Below are 27,676 nucleotides of genomic sequence, written 5' to 3' on the forward strand. Positions count from 1 at the left end.
AAATTTTAATTTTAATAAATAGTTTACCATTGTATTTTTCGTTTTCTCTATCGTATTCTTAAAATATTTTGTATGATATTCTTAAAATTTTTATCGGTAGATTTGTTAACGTTTTCTAAGATAAAAATTAATTTTGTTTCATTAAATTCCATTTTAAAGCTCTTTGAGTTTTTACTATTTCGTTTTATTATAACACAAATGAATAAATATATAAATTAAAATTAAAAATAAATAGGTACTCACGTAATATAAATGCGTGAGACCCACTATAATGGTTATAAATTTCTAAGCGTTTGTAAAACGAATAAATTACAAAAATTTGGATAATCACATAAGATTTTATAAATATTCTTTCGCTGATGTAATTTTCCGCATAAAATAAGATATATTTACACAATAAAAGACAAAACTACATAATTTTTTGCGTGAGTACAGCTGCCCGCGCGATGAATTTGAATAAAATAAATCTTTCGAAATACGCGATTCAATCAATGTACAATGAGAAATTTATATTTTATTATTCTTATTTATTGAGATATAATTTGTATTTTCCATTTTTTATTAGCTACTTTAAGTGAATCAATCGCGTAAAATTCTTTCTTTTATGACAGTCTTTCTTTATATGATACTCTTTTAAGATAGATACTTGAATGTTTATTTATTTATTTGCGAATGTTGGTTAATTATATTGATTAAATACTTTCAAAATAAAAGTATATAAAATACTTAAAATAAAATAAAATAAAATATTTTTAAGCAATCAATAAAGAAGAATAAAACTTTTATATAATTAATATATAAAGTGATGTAAGTCTCAATGTGTTAATTGAGAGTATATCTAAAATAATTATAGATCCATCAGCTTAATATAAAATTATTAAAATAAAATTAGAAAATGAAAATTATTAAAAATGTATGTGTTTGAAGTAATAATATTATAAATATGTAGCAAAACTTAATAATCATAAATATTAAATATTGTAAATGTTTTATTGAAAATTTCAACAATTTTACTGTGTACATTTATACAAATAATAAATAAATGAGAAATACCTTAAAGTTTCTCTGCCGATGCCCGATGCTCATCCTGAGCCTGCTCCTTCTTTCAGTATAAGAGAACACGATTCACTCACCCAAAATTTGATTAATTATTATGTCACGACATTTTATGCGGCACTTCCGACGCGTATTTTATTGCTGTTATCTAAAATACAAAAAAAAAACACCCAAATTATAACAACTTTTACAATAATTAATATCAGATAAATAATTGTGCATATTAACTTTTTATTTGTCTTTCAAGCAAATAGTTAAAAATAGAATTATTAAAAATTTATATGTCTGAAATAATATATTTAATATTGTAAATATATAAAAAATCTAATAATCATAAATATTAAATATTGTAATATTGTAACATTGTAAATGTTTCACTGAAAATTTCAACTATTTTATTATGTACAACATTTTGCAATTAATAGGTAACAAATAACGAGATATACCTTAAAGTTGCTCCACTGATGTCCGATGCCCGTTCTACGCCTCATCCTCCTCTCAGTATGGAAATGCAATTTACTTGCAAAAATCCTGTTGATTATTATCGTGCAACATTTTATATGGTACGTAAGTACGATACGATATAAGTATTCTCGACGCGTACTTACATAAGAACAAAGATAATACTCATAGATATCATCGCATAGATACATTTGATATTCTGTAGAAAACAACAGAAGGAAAATTGTAAGAAATAATTTTATCTCACCAAGTGGCGAGAGTGAATTTGAAGGTTAATTGTAATGAGAAAGTAAGAAAAGTGTAATATGGTACTTGTTAGGATAGTTGAAATGATAGAAATAACGTATGTACCAATATGCTCCGACACACGATCCGCGCAGCACGAGTATCGCCGTGCGAAAGATAACAGAATAATACCAAAAATAAGATCGCGCAATTTTAGATTTAAAAGATTCGTGGAATGTACGCGCTAAAATGTACGCTGAATGTAGCGTATGAACATGAGAGAGAGAAAGAGAGGGAACACGAGTTTCGAGAGTGAGCCGTATGGTGGAGTTGTTGTCGCACGTGACGTAACCTCATATCATCTCTCACTATTTCTCACTGTTTCTTTCTTGCGCTGGTCATCGCGCATATTTTACGCATACCTCCAAATCTTCTTAATACCGCACTTACTCACCACGTGCGCAGCCGCGAAGTTGTTATTCCGCTAATCTGCAAAGTTAATCTGTAAAACACAAAAGAACATTCTGATTATAGCAAAGTTTAAATTAATTATGCAATTTACGTCAATCTATAATATCGAAATAGCTCAAAATAAATAATCATAAAAACATATAACTTTTATAATCATCGAAAGACATAAAACGATAAAAATATATAAACGTCATACATGTATGTATTAAACTTTAATTTGTGAATATTATAAATAGAAGTATATATAAAGTTTCAGTTAAAAATTTACTTTGTAGTAAATTACTTAAAAGAAGAAAAATTCCATACTTTGTTTAAAAAAAGTAGAATGTTTATTTTATATTAATTTTAAGCATAACAATAAGGAAATAGTGATATATTCAACACTTTAAGTCAATTTATTTACTAGTTTTACTTATTATCTCATTTTTCTTTAATAAATTATTGAATTTTTTAGTTTCTCTAATAATTATTATCTTAAAATAATTATTATTTTAGCAATTAAAAAAATTCATAAATATGTAAGTTGGATTTAAATTAAGCAAACGTTTATCTCAAGAAAGCAAAATTACTACAAGACATAGGTAAAGACTTATTATACTATCTCGTAATGCACTTTGAAATTATTTATTATTGTTTCCTTGATTTGTAAAAGCGATAACAAGTGTTACTTTATTGTAAAATGTAACAAAAAACAGATATTATATGTTCAAAGAAATTAACAGCGTTGTAGCATTTGTGTGAAATAAACATAATAAAAAACATCTATTATTATATATAAATTAAATATAAAATTAAAATAATATTAAAATAACTCCAAAATATAAACGTGCATGTGTAGTATTGCTAATCTCCTGCAAAATTTATAAAATGTAACGATTTTCCGGCCACCTATTCGATTGTCAGATACTCTGCTTCTTACCAATATCAATAACAAACTATCAAAGAACTGAAAACATCATAAACGAAACAAACAATGTAAAAATCAACGCTCGGCACAAGCTGTAGATTTCAGTTCTCGCTGAAGCGGCAAACCAATAAGAGTGTCTGATCATTCGTTGTAAGATAGAAAACCAGGAGAAGAGACTATAAAACTAATTGTCAGTGGAAATACTAAAAAGTGGAAAAGTAAGGCAGATAAAGTTCATCGTTAACTACACACCGACGAAATGGTATTTATCGATTAAAATGTCCGCCATTTGAAAATAATTGAGAGATAAGCAATATGCAAAGAGATAAAAGATCTTTTAATAAAAAAAAAAAAAATTTATAAACAAATAATCGGAAAACAATACAGGATTTAGAGCTGGCGAAAGTTGTTTAATGCTTATATTATTATACATTCTTCTCAGTGTTAACACAATGATTCATTAACATTCTTATTTTCCGACAACAATGAATTATCCACTGTCCACTGAACTTAATTATTTCACATCACTTTCTCGCATTTCGCCTCAGCACAATATATAAATACAATATTTGGTCACTTTTACATCACCTTTTACGTTATTGAAGATAGGCTCAGATACTGACAGAAACGTTTAATAATTTAATAATTTATATTAACGGAAAGAAAGAATGTCATTCATTGTTTTAATATCATGAAGAATGTAATACAAACATTATACGCATTGCGCCGAATCGAAATCCTTTATTTTCTCCTTATTGTTAATTCTCTTTATACAATCTCTTTTCTTTATACGAGCCTGTATGTAAATATTAAAAACAAGATTTACTATTTATCACGCAAATTAATGTGATTCCAGAGCAGAGTAATAAATATATTAATGAGTGGTACTGCAATTACGGCGGCCGTCATAGTAGGATATAAAGTTATCAAATCTACAATAAAAAAAAATTTTCGCTCCGACAAACAAACAAGTGAAAAAGCAAAAATTAAAAAATGGTGCAATGCTGATAAAAAGTATCCTACTTTACAATCTTCAAATTGGAGGAAAATTGGCCAAGTAGTTGATTTAGCGATATTTCCGGTGAAATCGAGTAACATAAGTTTGAATTCTGATTCATTTGAATTTCGTGATTATGGAATGTGTAGACAGAATTTCGGGACATATATTTGGGACGGGTAAGTAAAAAAAACCTTGTCTTCTTACTTAAATAATATTTCAAAATAATAAAATTTTTCAAATCTAAAAAAAAGTTTTAACATAAATTTTATCGTAAAACTCATACCGCTATGTTCTCAATTAAATAAGTTATACGGAAGGATAATTTATATTACACAATAAACTGAATGTACTAAATAATATTTACTCCACGTTTATTAGAATGTTTGCAGTGTATAACGAAACAAAAGGTAAATTCGAAGATAGCCGAAGATATCCTTTATTGCGATCATTGTGTACACAGCTTACAAACCCTGGCGAAGTAACATTTAGCAGCGACAGACTGTCCGAAGTAGTAACATTGAATATAAATCGAGATCGCAATCCTTTCAATCAAATCGTGATGAAGACATGGAATGGAACTTTGAAAACGTTTTATGGTTCAGATCTACACGTTAATACATGGTTAAAAAAGTAAGTATCATGTAATTTCTATTACCGCTTATATTTCTTGTATATGAATAATAAAAAATGCAAATGTAGCTGGATAGATGATGACGATGAGACAAATGAGGATGTAACTTTGGCTCAAATGCAACCACGTAACGGGAGTTGGACAGAAAGAATAAAAGACAATTGGTTCCGCTTTGTTCAAGGGTACGAAGCTATGGAAGAAGATGAAACGGTAATTATTACGTAATATTCAATTAATAATTAATAATCATTATTGTAGAAATAAAATTATTAATTTGTATTAGTTTTCGTACGCACAAATTTGTTCGTTACATGAATAACTAAAAACAAAAGACTGAAGTAAAAAGCATAAAATAAATTTTCTGGTTTTGCTGTATATCTTCAAACATAAGAAACAGAATTGCAGTGTGCTTAGTGTCGCGCGCTTAATTGCCAAAATTTAACTAAACATTTGTTACAAACGTTTATATTTGGTTAAAGTTTCGAACGTTTTGTGGAGCAATTTTTGAAAAATAATTTGTCATATTTCACCCTTTGCACAGAAAAAGTTTCGAGATCCACAAACGAAATACAAAAGAAATTAATTCGATACACCTTGCGAAAGATACTTTTAGACTTAAAAAATCTGATAAAACAGATGTGTCCCATTTCTTTCTTTGCATCAAGAAACTTTTCTGTACCACTTACAAAATTCGGTCATATAATAAAGTTTTTATTATGTGTCATCATCATCTTTAGTATAGCAAGAATGAATTAATATAGCAAAAATGAATTTTATATGATCTAGGGTGGTTTCACGAGTTTAAGAGGGACCGATGCGAAACACTGTGTCTTCTGCAGACTATCGGTATCATATCGGTCTCTTTTGTATTTCGTGTGAAGGCCTAAAAACTTCCTCTATGCAAAAGGAGAAAAGTGACAAATAATTTTTCAAAAATCACTCCTGGAATGTTTCAAATTTCCAGCTAGATTTATTATCTTTCTTACTGTTAATTTTCTAAAAACAAAGCATATTTACTAACAAATTGCTCAACTGATCCCCACATTTTAATTAATTGATTGCTTTCTATGACACAAATATGAACTAATATAAACACGTGTAACATAAATAATTTGTTGCTAGAAATGTTGCAAGAAATTGGTCTTTTAGCATTAAAAAGTGACAAATTGACATTAGGATTGTTGAGCTTATTTGGATCAAAACATCGCTTTAATATATTTCAAAATAAAAAAATTTTCACAAATTAATTTAATATTATTTTAGGGAAAATTCATAACTTTACCACGATTTGTACTGATGACATCAAAGACGCGTTTAGAGATAGATGGAAAGGTTAAACATGTGGCGCCAAATATTATAGTTGACACTGACGATGAATCGATAAATCCTTTTATAGAGAAAACCTGGGATTGGATAAAAATCGGTGACGATGTAATTCTCAGAAAGGTCAAACCAGTTCCAAGGTATTTGCACGCACTTAAATAATTAATTCTATCTTTGTTTTTACAGCTATGCTTTATGTATATTTATTATCAAATTTTTAAATAAAGCGTTCAAAATATTAGCATTTATAATGGTTATAAAAAGTGTGACCAATTCTGTAAAAAAACATAGTCTGCTTAAAAATTTCTAATCATTATTTTGAAAATTTTATTAATTTTGAAATTTTGACATATTTTCGTTAAACAGTCTAACTTGCTGCAAAATATTCAATTTATTTCATTTTATTCGTGATACTATTTTTGCAATAATTCTTTAAGCATTGATTCTTTCCAGTGCTTATTATTTTACTTTTTAATAAGTTAAACATATGTGTTTTATATTCTCGGTTTAGCGCTGATGAAAGAATCCAACATAAGGGAATTTATTGTGCCTTATGGTCTGGTGGGAACGTAAAGATGAACGATGAAGCATATATTTACTATTCTGATATATAACACAAATGTAAAAAGAATATTGTTTGAACAAATACTGTTTCGTTGTCATAATAAGCGTTTGAGCTAATTTTACTTTATTGACTTTTATAGAAACATGTATAGATAAATAATTTAGCGCTTTCAATGTTTGTAAATGAAACACAACAATGGATATTTTACCGATATTAACGTTATTTTATTCTTTCTAGTGATTTATAACATTTAATTTTCTCATAACTTCTTTATTATCTTTTTTTCAATGACTGAATGACTTCAATGAATTTACTTTCTTCGTAACTAAAAAATATATTATTATTCATTACGTATCATTTATAACATATTTCGATTAATTTGTTAAACATGAATTAAAAATTAAATTTAAATTTAAACTTTAAACTTAAAGTAATTTTAAATTGTTAAGAAATAACTTTTTGGGATCATTAAAAAAATTTAATAAATAAAAATATAAAAATACTATCATAACAACAAAAAAGTGAAATTGATAAAAAATTCGAGGTACTAGGTTTTGGATTTAAAGTATCAACATAATTTTATGTAGTGAATAATATTAGTATATATAATGCCAATATATGTATAACACAAATGAGAGATTGAAATTGAAAATTGAAATGAGAGACATATATGTGCCATTGATTATAAAAGTAAATTATATCAAAAAATTAGCGAAGTAGCTAAAAGTAGAAAAATTCTATGTTTTGTTTAAAATAATTAGAATATTTATTTTAAGTTTATTTTAAACATAATAATATCGAAATAGTAATATCTTCAAGTTTGTTAGTCAATTTAATTACCGGTTCTACTTTTTCCCCATTTTTCTTTATTAAATCATCAAATGTTTGAGTTTTTTAAATAATTATCATCATAAAGTAATTGTTATTTTACAAATTAAAGATATTTGAAAAAGTGCAAATTACATTTAAATTCAGCAAATGTCTATCCCAACAAAGCAAAATTACTGTAAGATATAAAGATTTATCACACTATCTCGCTATACAGTTAGAAATTATTTACATTCCGTGATTTGTAAAAATAATAATAAATGTTACTTTATTGTAAAATGTAATAAAAAATAAGTATTATATGTTCAAAGAAATTAACAGCGTTGTAACATTTCCAAATTTAATAAAAAAATAGATAAAACCATGCATTATTGTATATAAATTAAACATAATATTAAAATAATAATTAAAATTGTTTAATTTGTGCCACATCTAATTCCAATATCTTCAATTTTAATTTTTAAGAAATCACTTTAGACAGTTTTAACGCTATATTCTCTTTCCATACTTTTAATTATTTCGTTATATTGTTAGAAATATTAGCATATCAAACACGTAAAGATGTATATAAGACTACTTGAATTATTTTATAACAACTGACAATATAATTTAGTAATATATGAAAACATAAAATTTTATTTTTCCTATTTAACATCCAAGAAAAAATATATTTTTGTTCGTAATTAATTATACATTTTGAACATTTTATATAACTTGCTAATTTTTGCTGATACAATACCACATGTCTCATTGTTACTTCTTTTGTTTTGCATAAAATAATTTGTCTATAATTAAGTGAAATAACGTAAAACGCATACATAATTTCTGTTTCTAATATTAAAAAAATGAAATATGCAGTTTAAAAATGCATTATTGTAATTTCCTGCTCCTTTTCTACATGTCCCTTCACAAAACGCTTACAATTCAATTGTGTTATAACATTCAACTATGCCTTTTCCAAAAATCCAAAAAAATTGATCTTTATCGCAATAAAAATTTTTTAATTTACTGAATAATTTTTAAAATGCTATGCAAACACATGTCAATATTCTTTAAAATACATTAAATTCTACAGAATGCGTTTATAAATTACATATTATGACAAAACAATATTAAACAATATTAAACGACAAAAGAGAAACTTTATATCTTTAATTCTGAGAAATAATTTAGAGATATAATCCAATGAGTTACCGGAAAAACTGTGTACGTTACAAATTTAAAAAAATTTATTTTAAAGAACACATTAAATTTGATTATAAGAAAGCAATGCAAAATTTAACTTTCATTTTGTTCAAAATATGGTATTACAATTTGAATTTTATTATCATTTTTCGTGAAAGGATACTAAATGTTTTAATACTGATATCTACGATACAGCTAGTACTGGACAGTAAAAACGTAGAAAAATGTTCCATATAAAGTAAGGTACTGCAAACAGTTCCGAAATATAAACGTGCGTGTGTAGTATTACTAATCTCCTGTAAAATTTATAAAATGTGACGATTTTCTAGCCACCCGTACGATCGTCAGACACTCTGCTTCTTACCAATATCAATAATAAACCATCAAAGAAGTCAAAACATCATAAACGATATAAACAACGTAACAACCAACGCTCGGCGCAAGCTGTTGGATTTCAGTTAACGCTGAAGCGGCAAACCAATAAGAGTGTATGATCATTCGAGGAGAACGAAGAGACTGTAATACTAATTGTCAGTGGAAATACTAAAAAGTGGAAAAGTAAAGCAGATAAAGTTCATCGTTAACTACACACCGACGAAATGGTATTTATCGACTAAAATGTTCGCCATTTGAAAATTAAGAGATAAGCAATATGCAAAAAAATAAATTTTTTAATAAAAAAAAATTTATAAACAAATAACATTTAAAAAACAATACAGAATTTAGAGCAGACAAAAGTTGTTTAATGCTTATATTACATTCTTCTTGATATTAAAACAATGATTGATTAACATTCTTCTTTTCCGTTAACAATGAATTGTCCAATAAACAATTAACTTACCAGTATTTCACATCACTTTCTCGCATTCTGAAAGCTTGAGCTCAATATATAAACATATTTGGTCAATTACTTTTCATATATTATATTATATTATATATTATACTTTTTATTATTATTGAAGATGGTCAGATACTGATCAAAACTTTTAATAATTTAATAATTCGTGTTATCGGTAAAAAAGAATGTTAATCAATCATTGTTTTAACATCATGAAGAATGAACAACAAACATTTCACAACTTACGTCGGCACGAAATCCTGTATTGTTTTCTTATTATTATTCGTCTTTATATAATAAGAGCCTATATCTGAGTATTTAAAAATTTTTTAATTAACTATTTATTACGCAAATTAATGTGATTCCAGAGCATAATAATAAAAATGTTAATGAGCGGTGCTGCAATTATGAAGACCGTCACGGTAGGATATAAAGTTATTAAATCTACGATGAAAAGGAATCTTCGCTTCTACAAACAAGCAAATAAAAAAGTGAAAAAAGGAATATTATGGCGCGACATTGACATAGCTTATCCCACTTTACATAATCCGCATTGGAGGAAAATTGGTAAAGTATGTTCTTTAATGATATATCCAGTGAAATCGAGTGAGATGCCAGTGCTTTATGATTCATTTGAATTTCGCGATTATGGAATGTGTAGACGGGAATTCGAGACATACTTTTGGGACGGGTAAGTACAAAATCCTGTCTTCTTACTTAAATAGTATTTTAAAATAATAAGATTTTTCAAATCGAAACAAAAAGGTTAAACTGACATAAAGTATTATCGTAAAATTCATTCCACTATGTTCTCAATTAAATAAATTATACGGAAAGATAATTTTTATTACACAATAAGCTGAATATAATAAGTAATATGCCACATTTATTAGCATGTTTTTAGTGTATAACAAAACAAAAGGTAAATTCGAAGATGGCCGAAGATATCTTTTATTGCGATTATTGACAGCGCAGCTCTCAAATACTGGCGAAGTAACATTGAGCAGCGACAGTATTTCCGATACAGTAAAATTGGATATAGATCGATATCGCAATCCTTCCAATCGATTCGTGAAGGAAACATGGAATGGAACTTCAGAGACATTTTATGGTTCAAATCTGTACGTTAATACATGGGTAAAAGAGTAAGTATCCAGTAGTCTTTGTTAATGCTTATAATTCTTGTATCTGAATATTAAAAAATGAAAATGTAGCTCGATAGATATTGATGAGATAAATGAGGATGTAATTTTGGCTCAAATTCTCCCACGTAAGTGGGATTCGACACGAAGGATAAGAGACAATTGGTGCCGCTTTGTTCAAGGGTACAAAACTATGGAAGAAGATGAAACAGTAATTAACATAATTCAGTATTATTCAATATTATTAATTCAAAACATAAATGTAAAGAGCAAAATAAGCCAATGCTAGTTGTTTGTGCAAAACATTGAAAAGAAATAAGATAATCAAACTTTTCCGCCTGTTATCAGGCCTTCTTCTGTGTCAATAACAAATTAAAACCATACACAATTTTAAAAATTACATAATAGCACGCATTTTGTAACATATGTATATTATTAACTATTTGTCAGATAGGATGTACAAGAAAAATGGAATAAACGTGATTAACATTATATAAAAAGATACAAATTAATCGCACACAATTTTAAGAAAAACACAAGCAATTTTAAGAGTTACATGACCGCACGTATATAACCAAAAGTTGTTGGAACAGTTATACGGGAACAGTACTAACATAAACAAAGTTTCATGATTGCAAAAAGTTACTTCATTTATTGTTCCCGTATAACTATTTCCAAGCTTTTTAACATCAAATATGTACAGTCATGTAACTCTTACAATTAATTCTTATCTTTATTATAAAATGTTAATACAAATAAAATTTTCTGCTTTTTACTTTACATTTTCAAACACAAGAAACAGAATTGCAGTGTGCTTAGTGCCGCGCGTTTAATTGCTAAAATTTAACTGAACATTTGTTATCAACGTTTATATCTGGTTGAAGTTTCGAACGTTTGTAAAACGATTTTTGAAAAATTTGTCGCATTTCATCTTTTGCACAGAAAAAGTGTTGAGATCCACAAACAAAATACAAAAGAGACTTATCACCCTAGATCACTTAAAATTTATTTTCGGTATGCTAAAAATGATGTGTTCCATTTCTGCTTTTGCACAAAGAAACATCTTAGTATCATCCACAAAATTCGGTTATATAATAAAGTTTTTATTATCATTATCATTTTTGGCATAATGAAAATTAATTTTAAGTGATCTAGGGTGGTTTCTCAAGTATAAGAGTGTCTTTCGCAAGAAACATTGGATTGGTCTCTTTTTTATTTCGTGTGAGAGGAACTTCCTTTGTGCAAAAGTAGAAGAGCGATAAATTATTTTTCAAAAATCACTCCAGGAATGTTTCAAATTTCAACCATTAATTTTCAAAACCAGCAACTAATTTTCTAAAAACAAAGCATATTCATTAAGCTATTGCTCAACTGATCTCTACATTTTGATAAATTAATTGATCTCTATGACACAAATATGAACTAGTATAATCACGTACAATATAAATAATTTGTTGATATAAATGTTTCTAGAAATGTTCTTTTAGCATTAAAAAGTACGAATTGACATTAAAGTTGTTAAGTTTATTTTTTTGTTATATTTATTTGGATCCATTTGGATCGTTTTAATACACTTTAAAATTAAAAAATTTTCACAAAATAATTTGATGTTTTTTTAGGGGAAATTCATAACTTTACCACGTTTTGTACTGATGACAATAGAGACATGTATAGCAATAAGTAGAGAGTTTAAAACTGTGACGCCAAATATTGTGGTTAACACTGATGGAGGATCGATAAATCCTTTTGAAGAGAAAACCTGGGATTGGATCAAAATCGGTAACGATGTAATTCTCAGAAATATCAAGCCAGTTCCGAGGTATTTGCACTTATACAATTAATTCTATCTTTATTTTTACAATTATGCTTTATTTATCTTTATTATCGAATTTGTAATTAAAGAGTTCAAAATATCAGTATCTATGATGGTTATAAAAAGTTTGACCAATTCTATAAAAGATATTCTGCTTAAAAATTTCTAATTTTTATTTTAAAAATAGATTTTATTAGTTTCAAATTTTGACATATTATCATTAAACAGTCCTACTTGTTATTTTTCAACCGCATTTAATAAAATGTATTTGCGAAATATTCGGATCTGTGAAGTTAGCACGACATTCTATTAATATAAAAAATTTTTTATATTATAATATAATATTATAATATAAAATATAATACTATATTTTTATATATTTTTTTATATAAAAAATTTTTTATATTAATAGAATGTCGTGCTAACTTCACAGATACAAAATATTCAATTAATTTCATTTTATTTGTGGTATTATTTTTGCAATAATTCTTTTCTCATTGATTCTTTTCATTATTTATTATTTTATTTGTAAATTAGTTAAACATATGTTTTATATTCTCGGTGCAGCGTTGATGAAAAAATTCAACACTACGGAATTTATTGTGCCTTATGGTCTGGTGGAAATGTAAAGATAAACGATGAAGTATGTATTTACTATTCTGACATACAGCATAAGTGCAAAAAGAATATTGTTTAAACAAATGCTGTTTTGTTGTCATAATAGAGAAGAGAAAGAAGTTTAACATTTGAGCTAATTTTACTTTATTGACTTTTATGGAAATATGTATAGATCATTGAGTTCTATAACATACTGGAGCGAGCCTTTCAGAAGTGGGGATGTCTCCATCGGTCGAAAAAGACAGATAGATTACGTGAGGCTAGTCTTCCTTGTCAGCGTATGTTTTCAGCATAAGCAATAGAACGTAAAAAGAGACAGAAATCCTCACATTGTTATATGTGTCCTTTTCTAAATCGCGGACGCAGTTTTCTTTGTTCGGGATAGGAAGGCTCGCTCCAGTATGTTATAGAACCCAATGGTATAGATACATAATTTAGTGCATCAATGTCTGTTGGCGATACACAAAAACAAACATTTTGTCGGTATTAACATTATTTCATTCCTTGTGGTGACTTATAACATTTAATTTTTCCATGACTTATTTATTATCTTTTTTTCAATAACAGGTCATTTTTCTCGTAACTAAAAGATCTAAATTTTTTCATTTATAACATATTATTTATAACATATTCCGATTAATTTGTTAAACTTTGAATTTAAAATTATTTTCAATTGTTAATAAGTTTTTGGAATTATTTAAAAAAAATTTGATACATAAAAATATAAACATACTAATGTAATAATAAAAAATTGAAATTGGTAAAAAAATTCGATTTACGAAGTTTTAAGGTATCAATATAATTTTATGTAGTAAATAATATTTGTAAATATAATACCAATATATGTATAACACAAATGATTTATATATATATATATATACATATATATATATATATATATATATATATATATATGTTTATAATAAATTATATGTGACATTGATTATAAAAGGAAACTGAGTAAAAAATTTTGGAAAATTGATTATATTATTTATTTAGTGTTACATTGATCTATAAAGTCAAAATAGCTCAAAATAAATAATCATAAAAGCATATGATTTTTATAATCACTGGAAGATATAAATGTTATACATATATGCATTACAGTTTAATTTGTGAATATTATACATAATATTTCGTAATATGTACGTAAAATTATATATAAAGTTCCAGCTTAAAAGTAACTTTGTAGCAAGATAGCTAAAAAAACAAAAATTTCATGCTTTGTTTAAAAAAATTAAAATGTTTATTTTTAATTTGTTTTAAACATAATAATAAAGAAATAGTTACATCTTCAACACTGCTAGTCAATTTATTTAATAAAAGCCTCTCTTAGAAAGCAACAGTCAAAAGCAAGAAATAAACGTTTAAATAATGAATTAAGCGAGTAACAGCAAACTATAAAGTGTGTAATACAACTCTATTATGAAATAATTTTCACGATCGCGACACGTACGGTACATTTATTAATTTCTTTTCGCAGGAACAAGCAGTAATAATATAGAAAGACACCTTTTGTATCCTAAATATGGCATATGAGATTGGTTATTCAGAATAATTAGCTTTAGATTATTTTCAGAAGAATACGCATAAAAGAGTGATAATAACGTAGTTATAATAGTTACAGAGAAATAATCTTGTACAAATTTTTGTTTCCTGTGGTGCTTATTCATATCCAACCGTTCGGATATCTCTACTAACGATCGATTACAATTTCCTTGCTAAAAAAATACTGGAATGTATTTCAACAAGGACTCTAACACGTTCGAAAAGAATTTAGAAATATTCTCGTTTAGCCAATTGTTTATCCTTTGCTCACATATCGAAATCGTGTGGGAATAAGTTTCAATTAAAAATATTTTTCAACCTCTTTACGTATTTATATTCCCCTAAATTTTCTTCCTTGTTTGTCTGCACTTTCGTTGTGCTTTTTAATTCGTACTTACAATTTTCTGCGTTATTTTTAAGCATATTACTAATGTCCGTCATATTTAAAGTCATGGCAGAAGAACTTCTCTATGCAATGAGAGACGACGCAAACTGCGCGATACTCTTTGCATGAAGTACTGTGCGGAACGCGCTAAACATTGCACACAGAATTGCACACAGAATTGCGCAAAAGTGCATATCGACGCATACGTATAATTACGGATCGTGTATAACAAACAACTCTGATAAAAACTTGGAGTTTGAGATTTCATTTTTTTATTCATTATGCATATATTATGCGTCAATAATATGTCAGAATATAATGTGTTGAATTGAAGTGTCTATAATCATATAAATTTTATGTTTCGTAAATAAAACAAAAAAACGTTCAAGAAGTATCAATCACAGATTAATAACAAAAAAAGCACAAAATTGCGGTATCAGTGTAAAACTTTCTGAGAAATAAAAAATATATTTTTATAAATATTAAGGAATCGATAAGTTACTCAAGTTACTAAACTCAGACTGACTTGTTTATTCATTGTGAATCAAGTGATATGACAACGAATGCAAAAATCTATTCCGATGAAGTATGCCAGATACTAAACTATGTTAAGAAACAGACTATTTTACAACTTTTTTATGATTAAAATTTATTTTATAAAATAATTTCTTGTGTTAAAATAATAATAAAAATAAAAATAAAAAAACATTAACTTAACCTTTCGATATTTTATTATAAAATTGCATTTTTTATGAAATTAAGTAAAAAAAAAACAAAAATTATAAAATACACGTCCAATTAAGTAACTTTTAATTTCCTGCAAAATTTATAAAATGTAATGATTTTCCGGCTACCTGTTCGATTGTCAGGCATTCTCTATCTTACCACTTATCAATAACAAACTACCTACGATATGAAAACATCATAAACGAAACAAGACGATGTAAAAACAAACGCTCGGCGCAAGCTGTAGATTTCAGTTAACGACGAGTCGGCAAACCAATAAGAGTGTATGATCATTCGAGGAGAACGAAGAGACCGTAATACTAATTGTAAGTGGAAATACCAAAAACGTGGAAGAGTGAAGCAGATAAAGTTCATCGTTAACTACACACCGACGAAATGGTATTTATCGACTAAAATGTTTGATATTTAAAAATTATAAAAAAATAAGCAATAAGCAAACAAGATTTTTCAACAATAAAAAAAATGTTTATAAATAAATAACAATAAAAAGAAAATACAGGATTTGAAGCCGACGAAAGTTGTTTAATGCTTATATTACATTCTTCTTGGTATTAAAACAATAATTGATTAACATTCTTCTTTTCCGTTAACAATGAATTGTCTAATAAACAATTAACTTACCAGTATTTCACGTCACTTTCTCGCATTCTCGAAGCTTGAGCTCAATATATAAACATATTTGGTCAACTACCTTTCGTATGTTATATTATATTTTATATTATACTTCATATTATTATTGAAGATGGTCAGATACTGACCGAAACGTTTAATAATTTAATAATTCGGTAAAAAAGAATGTTAATTGATCATTGTTTTAACATCATGAAGAATGAAATAGAAACATTATACAACTTGCGGCTCAAAATCCTCTATTGTTTTCTTATTGTTATTTGTCTTTATGTAATACGAACTAATATATATCAAAATATTTAAAAAATCAAAATTAACTATATATCACGCAAATTAATGTGATTCCAGAGCAATATAATGAAAATGTTAATAAGCGGCGCTGCAATTGTGGCGACCGTCATAGTAGGATATAAAGTTATTAAATCTACGATGAAAAGGAATCTTCCCTTCCGCAAACAAATAAGTGAAAAAATACAACAAGAAATATGGCGCGATAATGACATAGCTTATCCTACTTTACGTAATCCGCATTGGAAAAAAATTGGTAAAGTAAATGGTTTATTTATTAGTCCAGTGAAATCGAGTAAAATGTTATTGGCTTGTGATTCATTAGATTTTCGTGATTATGGAATGGGTACACGAAAATACAAAACATATCTTTGGGACGGGTGAGTATAAAATCCTGTCTCTTTACTTAAATAGCACTTTAAAATAACAAAACTTTCCAAATCCAAGCAGAAAAAAATAAACTAGCATAAAGTGTTATTGTACAAATCATTCAACTATGTTCCCATTTAAATAACTTATACGGAAAGGAACTTTTTATTAAACAATAAACTGAATATAATTAAATTATTTACTCTGTGTTATTAGAATGTTCATAATATATAACAAAACGAAAGATAAATTCGAAGATAGCCGAACATATTCTTTATTGGAAACAATGATAGCGGTATCGGGACCGAACGACACTGGCGAAGTGATGATAACTGACAAGAAAAGGACCAGTGCAGTAACGTTTAATACAAAGCAATATCGTAATTCTTCCAATCGTTTCATAAAGGAGACATGGAATGGAACAAAGGCATTTTATGGTTCAAATCGAGACATTAATACATGGTTAAAAGAGTAAGTGTTTTCCAGTCATCTCTATTAACGCTTATAATTCTTGTATCTGAATACTAAGAAATAAAAATGTAGTAAGATAAAAGCTAATGACATAAACGGGGCTGACGAAGATATATATTTGACACAAACCATTCCGCATGATTGGGATTCGACACGAGAAATAAAAGACAATTGGTTTCGCTTTGTTGAAGGGTATAAATCTGTTGAAAAAGATGAAACGGTAATTAACACAATTAAGTATTATTTAAAATTATTAAGTGAATATTAATGATATTTAATTAATAACAAGTATTGATAAAATAAGATCACTGATTTCTATCAGTTTTTCTGCGCACAAATAAGTTTGTTACATAAATCACTAAAAGCAAATGACTAAATTAAAAACCAGAAAATAAATTTTCAAAATATAAAATATAGAGTTTACAATACGCACTGTGTCGTAATTGCTAGAATATAATTAAATATATGTTCATTTTTTGCTGTTAATTTTCTAAAAACAGAGTACAATCATTAAGACATTGCAATTGATTTTTATACAATTGATTTATGACATAAATATAAACTAGTATAAACACATGCAATAAACATAATGTTTTGATAGAAGTGTTGCTAGAAATGTTCTTTCAGCATTAAAAAATATGAAATAATATTAAGATTGTTAAGCTTATTTGAATCAATACTGTTTTGATATACAGTCTGTTAAGTAAGAGCGTACCAGGGTTAATTTATAAAAAAAATGTATTTAAAAAAATTTTTAAACATATATACATTTATCTTGATGAGGACTACAACGCAATTCTCTCAATAATGCGTCCAGTCACCACCGGCGTCGATAATCGCCTGGCATCTTCGAGGCATACTTTCGACTAAATTGATGGCGTACTGTAGCGGCAAGGCCTTCCAAATTTGACGAATGTTGCGAGATAGCTGCTTTGCGGTATATGTGCGTTTTCCTCGAAGTCTGTACTTAATATATGCCCACACATTTTCGATTGGATTGGCATCGGGCGACTGCGACGGCCAATCCAATGTAACGATGCCAGATTGCTCCTTCCACTCGGTACAGAGCTTGCTTCGATGTTTTGGATCGTTGTCCTCCTGCAGAATCCAGTCCTCATTTTTATTAATAAATCAACGTTCGGCAGACGGTAACAAAGCCTTTTCGTAAATTCCCAGCATTTTCTTGGCATTCAGATTGTCGGTAAACAGATGCAAAGTGCCGAATCCTTGTTTTGAGAAGCAACCCCAAAGATGCACTTTTATTCCGTGTTTAACGGTTCGCTCGACATATCTATTGGTGGAGGTTGACCAAGTTTGTTTGAAGCTACTACGTGCTCATATAGAACATTCGTCAGTAAAAATTATGTTACTGAAATCTCGGTCGATGTTTTCGTGCGCCCAAGCGAGTCGCTTTTTCACATGTTTTTCACTTAACAAAGGTTTCTTTATTGTGCTGCGCCATTTCATGTCATGAGCACGGAGATGAGTTCGAATAGTTACATACGATATATATAAACCTTTTTGCTTCAATTTTGCTTGTCCTTGACGCAGTGTTAAGCCAGGATTCCGCGAAAACAGATCAACGATCATTTTATCACCTTTTTTGTCCACTTTGCCTTTTGAGCCACGTTCCGGTAAATCATCCACATTTTTTGTGACTTTATATCGCAGAATCCACTTCTTCACAAATGTTCTTGACTTTTTAATATATTTAGCAGCCGCAGATTGCGACATTTTTGGACCTTTTGGGTGAATGCACAGAAACACAGCCTCGTAGCGCTTTGCGTATTTGGCACTCATGGCGCTTAGCGTGTTTTTCTTACAAAAGATCAACAACAACTAAATCTTTTTTTAAAATGCGCCAAGGACAAAGGTTTGCTCTATCAATTCACATAAGATTTAGAATAATATTTTTTACCGATTGTGAATAAGGTTTGGCACGCTCTTATTTAACTGACTGTATGACAATAAAAAATTTCCACAAAATAATAAAATATTTCTGTAGGGAAAATTCATAACTTTACCACATTTTGTATTAATCACAAAACGAACGGGTATACAAACGGGTATACAAATGCACAAAAATATAGATAAATCGCCAAATATTATCGTTGATATTGACGAATGGATAAATGTTTTTGAAGAGCAAAGCTGGGATTGGATAAAAATCGGTAACGATGTAATTCTCAGAAATGTCAAACCGAGGTATTTGCATGCAATTACATAATTAATTATATCTTTATTTTTATAGTTATGCTTGTGTTTATTACCCAATTTTTAGTAAAAGAGTTTAAAATATAAGCTTTAAATATTTAGGATAGTGGTAAAAAGCTTGACAAATCATGTAAAAAAGATACTCTGCTTAAAAATTTCCAACCTTTGACAAATTAATATTGAAAATTTTGACACATTATCATAAAATCACTTGTTACTCTTTAATCGCATTTAACAAAATGTATTTTAATATGCAAAATTTTCAATTAATTTTATTTTATTTGCGATATTATTTTTGCAATAATTCTCTACTCATTTGTTCTTTTCATTACTTATTATTTTATCTTTAAATTAGTTAAACGTGTTTTATTTTCTATGTTCAGCCATGAGGGAGAGTTCCCACATTTTAGAATAAATTGTGGTTTATGGTCTGGTGGAAACGTCAAGGTGAATGATGAAGTATTTATTTACTCTCCTGATATATAGCAGGTGTAAAACTAATATTCTTCAAACATTTGACGTTTACTTGTCTTAATAGTTTAATGTTAAGGTTAACTTTAGTTTATTGATAGAGATAAGTATAGATAAATCGCTTTAGTGTTTTATATTTTAATGACGATTTTAATGACGGATTATTTTATACTTTTATATATAGAACACTCTGATATTTTTGTAGAAATATGTTTTACTTGCTTGCAAAACATTTTCCTCAGTGCTAGATATATAATTTATCATTTGTGATTGAATTTGAGACGGATATTATATATGATTTTGTGTAGTAAATAATATTTGTAAATTTAATACATGTACAAATTATTCATGTATAGAAGTGTTTATAACATTATACATATTACGTGGCATTGATTACAGAACTAAATTAGCCAAAAATGTTGAAAAGTTGATTTTATTATTTATTTTGTGATATCGATATATGAAATTAAAATATGTACAAAATAAATAATAATAAAAATATATGATTTTTATAATCACCAACAAATATAAACGTTATACGTATATGTATTGCACTTTTATTTGTGAATATTATAAATACAATCATATATAAAGTGTCAATTTAAATTTGGCATAAAAAAAACTAAAAAATTATAGTTCAAAAATTCCATGTTTTATTAAATAAAATGTTTATTTTAAATTTGTTTTCAATGTAACAATAATGTAATAAAGAAATAATATATTTAACATTTAGTTAACTTATATTGTTAATTTATACTTACTAGTTTTACTTATTTTTCTGTAATGGACCATTGAATTTTTGAGTTTTTGTAATAATTATCATTTTAAAATAATAATTATTGTAGAAATTAAAGATAAATTATATATTTCAGCACATACTTAGCTAAACAAAATTTACTGCAAAATGTAGGTAAATATTTATTATACTTTCTCGTTATGCATTTATAAGTTATTCACTTCTGTTTCCTTGATATGTAAGAGCGATAACAAGTGTTATTTTATAAAACGTAATAAAAAATAAGTGTTACAATATAAGTGTTATAATATAAGTGTTATAATAAATGATAAAATAACGTAATAATAAAACATTTACACAATCGCAGAAGTAATCAGCGTTGTAGCATTTGCAAAATTAAGATTATCAAGATTAAAAAACATGTATTATTATGTATAAATTAAATATAAAATTAAAATATTATTATTCAATTTCTACCAGGTCTAATTTTAATATCTTTAAGTTTAATTTTTAAGAATTTTTTTGACTAATTTCAACGCTATATTCTTTCTTGATACATTTTTGATTACTTCGATATACTCTTAAAAATTCAAACACTTAAAACTGTCTATAAGACTGACTGAATTGTTTTATAACAGCTGAGAATATAATTGAACAATGTAAGAAATATAAAATATCACTTTTGCTATTTAAAATTCAACGAAGAATATGTTTTTGTTCACATTTAATTACATATTTTGAACATTTTGTATAACTTATTAATTTTTGCAGATACAATATCACGGGTATCATTGTTGCTTCTCTCATTTTGCATAAAATAAGTTCTCTATAATTAAAATAACGTAAACTGCATATATGTATAACCACTGTTTGTCACGTCAAAGAAAATTAAATATGCATTTAGATATGCATTATTAAAATTGTCTGCTCCTCTTTGCTGTCTTTGATTCTCTTTCTCACTCTAGAAGTGAATTCACGAAATGTATACAATTGTGTTATAACTTTTCAATGTTTTTTTCCAAAAATTAAAAAAATTTATCTTTCTTCTAATTGAAAAATTTTTAACTTACTCAATAGATCTTTACAATGCTATACACAACACGTGACAATATTCTTCAAAATATATTAAGTTCTATATAATGCGTTTAAAAATCATATATTAGAACATAACTATATCTTCAAAAATTATCAATAATTACGACAAAGAGTGATTTTATATTTTAATTTCTCAAAAATAATTTAAAAATATAATCAAATGAGTTACCAAAAAAACATATTACAAATTAAAAATTAATTTTTTTAGAAAAAAAATGTTTAATATGACTGTATAAAAACAATCCTATAATTATTTAACTCTTTGTTGAAAATATGGTATTACAGCGTTTCACAGTTTTAATTTTAATTTAATTTATCATGAAAGAACACCGAATGTACAATACTGATATCTGAAATACAGCTGGTAGCGGATAGAAAAAATTTATATTATAGGAAAAAACGGAGAAAAATGTTCTATATCAAATAAGATACCGTAAATGCTCTAAAAAATACGAACTTGCGTAATATTTTTAATTTCCTGTGAAATTTATAAAATGTAATATAACGATTTTCCAGCCATACATTAAATTGTCAGATACTCTGTCTCATCGAACCTCATATCAATAACAAACTAGCAAAAAAATGAAAACATCATAAACGAAGCAAGGCAATGTAAGAACAAACGCTTGGTTCAAGCTGCTTCAGTTTGCGGTGAGTCGGCAAACCGAGAGGAGTGTATAATCATTTGTTAAATAAGATTAATAAATTCCTCATACGAAGAGAAAATAATACTAATTGAAAAAGTGAAACGAATAAAATTTATCGTTAACTACACACCGACAAAATGGTATTTATCGACTAAAATATTTAGATATTTGAAAATTTTAAGTAGATAAGCAATATGCAAATAAGATTTTTCAATAATTGAAAAAATTTTTATAAATAAATAACAATAAAAAGACAATACAGGATTTAAAACCGACGAAAGTTGTTTAATGCTTATATTACATTCTTCTTGGTATTAAAACAATGATTGATTAACATTCTTCTTTTCCGTTAAATAAAATGTCCAATATAAATGTCCAAAATAAATTGTCCAATAAACAATTAACTTACCAGTATTTCACGTCACTTTCTCGCATTCTCGAAGCTTGAGCTCAATATATAAACATATTTGGTCAACTACCTTTCGTATGTTATATTATATTTTATATTATACTTCATATTATTATTGAAGATGGTCAGATACTAACCGAAACGTTTAATAATTTAATAATTCGTGTCATCGGTAAAAAAGAATGTTAATCAATCATTGTTTTAACATCATGAAGAATGAAATAGAAACATTATACAACTTGCGGCTCGAAATCCTCTATTGTTTTCTTATGTTATTTGTCTTTATGTAATACGAACTAATATCAAAATATTTAAAAAATCAAAATTAACTATATATCACGCAAATTAATGTGATTCCAGAGCAATATAATGAAAATGTTAATGAGCGGCGCTGCAATTGTGGCGACCGTCATGGTAGGATATAAAGTTATTAAATCTACGATGAAAAAGAATCTTCCCTTCCGCAAACAAGCAAGTGAAAAAATACAACAAGGAATATGGCGCGATAATGACATAGCTTATCCTACTTTACATAGTCCGCATTGGAAAAAAATTGGTAAAGTAAATGGTTTACGAATAAATTCACTAAAATCGGGTACAGGGGCACTGATTTGTGATTCGTCGGATTTTCGTGATTACGGAATGTGTACACGGGTATTCGAGACATACTTTTGGGACGGGTAAGTACAAAATCCTGTCTTTTTACTTACAAAAAACGTTTTGAAATAATAAAACTTTCCAAATCCAAGCAAAAAAAGATAAACTAGCATAAAGTGTTATTGTACAAATCATTCAACTATGTTCCCATTTAAATAACTTATATGGAAAAGAACTTTTTATTAAACAATAAACTGAATATAATTAAATTATTTACTCTGTGTTATTAGAATGTTCTTAATATACAACAAAACAAAAGGTAAATTCGAAGATGGCCGAACATATTCTTTATTGCAAAAAATAAGGACGAGAATAAGAAGCACTGACTACTTCGTGCTTACTAGCCACAAAATGGGCAATCAAGTAGACTTTAATACAAAGCAATCTCGTAATCGTTCCAATCGTTTCATGAAGGAGACATGGACTGGAACTTCAAAAGCATTTTATGGTTCAAATCAAGACATTAATACATGGTTAAAAGAGTAAGTGTTTTCCAGTGATCTCTATTAACCCTTATAATTCTTGTATCTAAATACTAAAAAATAAAAATGTAGCAACTTAGAAGCTAATGAGATAAACGGGGCTGATGAAGATATAATTTTGACACAAACCATTCCGTATGATTGGGATTCGACACAAGAAATAAAAGACAATTGGTTTCGCTTTGTTGAAGGGTATAAATCTGTTGAAAAAGATGAAACGGTAATTAACACAATTAAGTATTATTTAACATTATTAAGTGAGTATTAATGATATTTAATTAATAACAAGTATTGATAAAATAAGATCACTGATTTCTATCAGTTTTTCTGCGCACAAATAAGTTTGTTACATAAATCACTAAAAACAAATGACTAAATTAAAAACCAGAAAATAAATTTTCAAAATATAAAATATAGAGTTTACAATACGCACTGTGTCATAATTGCTAGAATATAATTAAATATATGTTCATTTTTTGCTGTTAATTTTCTAAAAACAGAGTACAATCATTAAGACATTGCAATTGATTTTTATACAATTGATTTATGACATAAATATAAACTAGTATAAACACATGCAATAAACATAATGTTCTGATAAAAGTGTTGCTAGAAATGTTCTTTCAGCATTAAAAAATATGAAATGATATTAAGATTGTTAAGCTTATTTGAATTAATACTGTTTTGATATTTTGTAATAAAATATTTCCACAAAAAAATAAAATATTTCTGTAGGGAAAATTCATAACTTTACCACGTTTTGTATTAATAACAATGAAAACGGATACAGAATTAAGCATGAAAAATATAATTACAAGGCCAAATATTATCGTTGACACTGGCAAAGAATCGATAAGTATTTTTGAAGAGGAAAGCTGGGATTGGATAAAAATCGGTAACGATGTAATTCTCAGAAATGTCAAACCAGTTCCGAGGTATTTGCATGCAATTACATAATTAATTGCATCTTTATTTTTATAGTTATGCTTGTGTTTATTACCCAATTTTTAGTAAAAGAGTTTAAAATATAAGGTTTAAATAATAAGGACAGTTATAAAAAACTTGACGAATCATGTAAAAAAGATGCTCTGCTTAAAAATTTTTAACCATTGACAAATTCATTTTAAATTTTGACACATTATCATAAAACTACTTGTTACTCTTTAATCGCATTAAACAAAATGTTTTTTAAAATGAAAAATATTCAATTACTTTACTTTTATTTGCGATATTATTTTTACAATAATTCTCTACTCATTTGTTCTTTTCATTACTTATTATTTTATCTTTAAATTAATTAAACGTGTTTTATTTTCTATGTTCAGCCATGAGAGAGAGTTCCCACATTTTGGAATATATTGTGGTTTATGGTCTGGTGGAAACGTCAAGCTGGACGATGAAGTATTTATTTACTCTCCTGATATATAGCAGGTGTAAAACTAATATTCTTCAAACATTTGACGTTTACTTGTCTTAATAGTTTAATGTTAAGGTTAATTTCACTTTATTGATAGAGATAAGTATAGATAAATCGCTTGAGTGTTTTGCATTTTAATGACGATTTTATTGACGGATTATCTTTTATCTATAGTTATCTATAGATATACTTTTATATATAGAACACTCTGATATTTTTATAAAAATATGTTTTACTTGCTTGCAAAACATTTTCCTTAGTGCTAGATATATAATTTATCATTTGTGATTGAATTTGAGACGGATATTATATATGATTTTGTGTAGTAAATAATATTTGTAAATTTAACACATGTACAAATTATTCATGTATAGATGTGTTTATAACATTATACATAGCATATTACGTGGCATTGGTTACAGAACTAAATTAGCCAAAAATGTTGAAAAGTTGATTTTATTATTTATTTTGTGATATCGATATATGAAATTGAAATATGTACAAAATAAATAATAATAAAAATATATGATTTTTATAATCACCAACAAATATAAACGTTATACGTACGTGCATTGCACTTTTATTTGTGAATATTATAAATACAATCATATATAAAGTGTCAGTTTAAATTTGGTATCAAAAAAACTGAAAAATTATAGCTCAAAAATTCCATGTTTTATTAAATAAAATGTTTATTTTAAATTTGTTTTCAATGTAACAATAATGTAATAAGGAAATAATATATTTAACATGTAGTTAACTTATATTGTTAATTTATACTTTCTAGTTTTACTTATTTTTCTGTAATAGACCATTGAATTTTTAAGTTTTTGTAATAATTATCATTTTAAAATAATAATTATTGTAGAAATTAAAGATAAATTATATATTTCAGCACATATTTAGCTAAACAAAATTTACTGCAAAATGTAGGTAAATATTTATTATACTTTCTCGTTATGCATTTATAAGTTATTCACTTCTGTTTCCTTGATATGTAAGAGCGATAACAAGTGTTATTTTATAAAACGTAATAAAAAATAAGTGTTACAATATAAGTGTTATAATAAATGATAAAATAACGTAATAATAAAACATTTACACAATCGCAGAAGTAATCAGCGTTGTAGCATTTGCAAAATTAAGATTATCAAGATTAAAAAACATGTATTATTATGTATAAATTAAATATAAAATTAAAATATTATTATTCAATTTCTACCATGTCTAATTTTAATATCTTTAATTTTAATTTTTAAGAATTTTTTTGACTAATTTCAACGCTATATTCTTTCTTGATACATTTTTGATTACTTCGATATACTCTTAAAACTTCAAACACTTAAAACTGTCTATAAGACTGACTGAATTGTTTTATAACAGCTGAGAATATAATTGAACAATGTAAGAAATATAAAATATCACTTTTGCTATTTAAAATTCAACGAAGAATATGTTTTTGTTCACATTTAATTACATATTTTGAACATTTTGTCTAACTTATTAATTTTTGCAGATACAATATCACGGGTATCATTGTTGCTTCTCTCGTTTTGCATAAAATAAGTTCTCTATAATTAAAATAACGTAAACTGCATATATGTATAACCACTGTTTGTCACGTCAAAGAAAATTAAATATGCATTTAGATATGCATTATTAAAATTGTCTGCTCCTCTTTGCTGTCTTTGATTCTCTTTCTCACTCTAGAAGTGAATTCACGAAATGTATACAATTGTGTTATAACAATTGTGTTTAAATGTTTTTTTCCAAAAATTAAAAAAATTTATCTTTCTTCTAATTGAAAAATTTTTAACTTACTCAATAGGTCTTTACAATGCTATACACAACACGTGACAATATTCTTCAAAATATATTAAGTTCTATATAATGCGTTTAAAAATCATATATTAGAACATAACTATATCTTCAAAAATTATCAATAATTACGACAAAGAGAGAGAGAGAGAGAGAGTGATTTTATATTTTAATTTCTCAAAAATAATTTAAAAATATAATCAAATGAGTTACCAAAAAAACATATTA

At 26.7% G+C, this 27,676-nt stretch overlaps 3 protein-coding genes across 6 annotated transcripts; all 3 read left to right on the forward strand.

Annotated features, from left to right (window-relative positions):
- The first annotated feature begins 3,151 nt into the window (after positions 1-3,151).
- Positions 3,152-6,853, forward strand: LOC105679178 (uncharacterized). Its single transcript, XM_012379065.2, has 6 exons — positions 3,152-3,383; positions 3,978-4,297; positions 4,500-4,751; positions 4,821-4,962; positions 6,016-6,215; positions 6,587-6,853. The coding sequence occupies exons 1-6, from the start codon at positions 3,381-3,383 to the stop codon at positions 6,687-6,689; spliced, it is 1,020 nt and encodes a 339-aa protein (XP_012234488.1). The 5' UTR covers positions 3,152-3,380; the 3' UTR covers positions 6,690-6,853.
- Positions 6,854-9,094: 2,241 nt separating this feature from the next.
- LOC105679174 (uncharacterized) lies at positions 9,095-14,362 on the forward strand. Its single transcript, XM_012379059.2, has 6 exons — positions 9,095-9,255; positions 9,860-10,182; positions 10,385-10,636; positions 10,706-10,844; positions 12,253-12,452; positions 13,014-14,362. Exons 1-6 carry the CDS (start codon positions 9,253-9,255, stop codon positions 13,141-13,143), a joined length of 1,047 nt encoding a protein of 348 aa, XP_012234482.2. The 5' UTR covers positions 9,095-9,252; the 3' UTR covers positions 13,144-14,362.
- Positions 14,363-15,959: 1,597 nt separating this feature from the next.
- LOC105679175 (uncharacterized) lies at positions 15,960-26,851 on the forward strand. 4 transcript variants are annotated; one of them, XM_012379061.2, is made up of 12 exons: positions 15,960-16,122; positions 16,723-16,918; positions 16,988-17,042; positions 17,248-17,502; positions 17,575-17,722; positions 19,508-19,707; positions 20,100-22,805; positions 23,435-23,754; positions 23,962-24,213; positions 24,286-24,433; positions 24,949-25,148; positions 25,539-26,851. In XM_012379061.2, exons 1-7 carry the CDS (start codon positions 16,120-16,122, stop codon positions 20,200-20,202), a joined length of 960 nt encoding a protein of 319 aa, XP_012234484.2. In that variant the 5' UTR covers positions 15,960-16,119; the 3' UTR covers positions 20,203-22,805; positions 23,435-23,754; positions 23,962-24,213; positions 24,286-24,433; positions 24,949-25,148; positions 25,539-26,851. The 4 variants fall into 4 exon arrangements, with proteins under 4 accessions (XP_012234484.2, XP_067205684.1, XP_012234483.2 ...); XM_067349583.1 differs by having other exon boundaries at positions 15,961-16,122; positions 16,723-17,042; XM_012379060.2 differs by lacking the exon at positions 24,949-25,148 and having other exon boundaries at positions 15,961-16,122; positions 16,723-17,042.
- The last annotated feature ends 825 nt before the right edge of the window (positions 26,852-27,676 follow it).

This window comes from Linepithema humile, chromosome 2 (assembly GCF_040581485.1).
Source record: "Linepithema humile isolate Giens D197 chromosome 2, Lhum_UNIL_v1.0, whole genome shotgun sequence".
NCBI lineage: Eukaryota > Metazoa > Arthropoda > Insecta > Hymenoptera > Formicidae > Linepithema > Linepithema humile.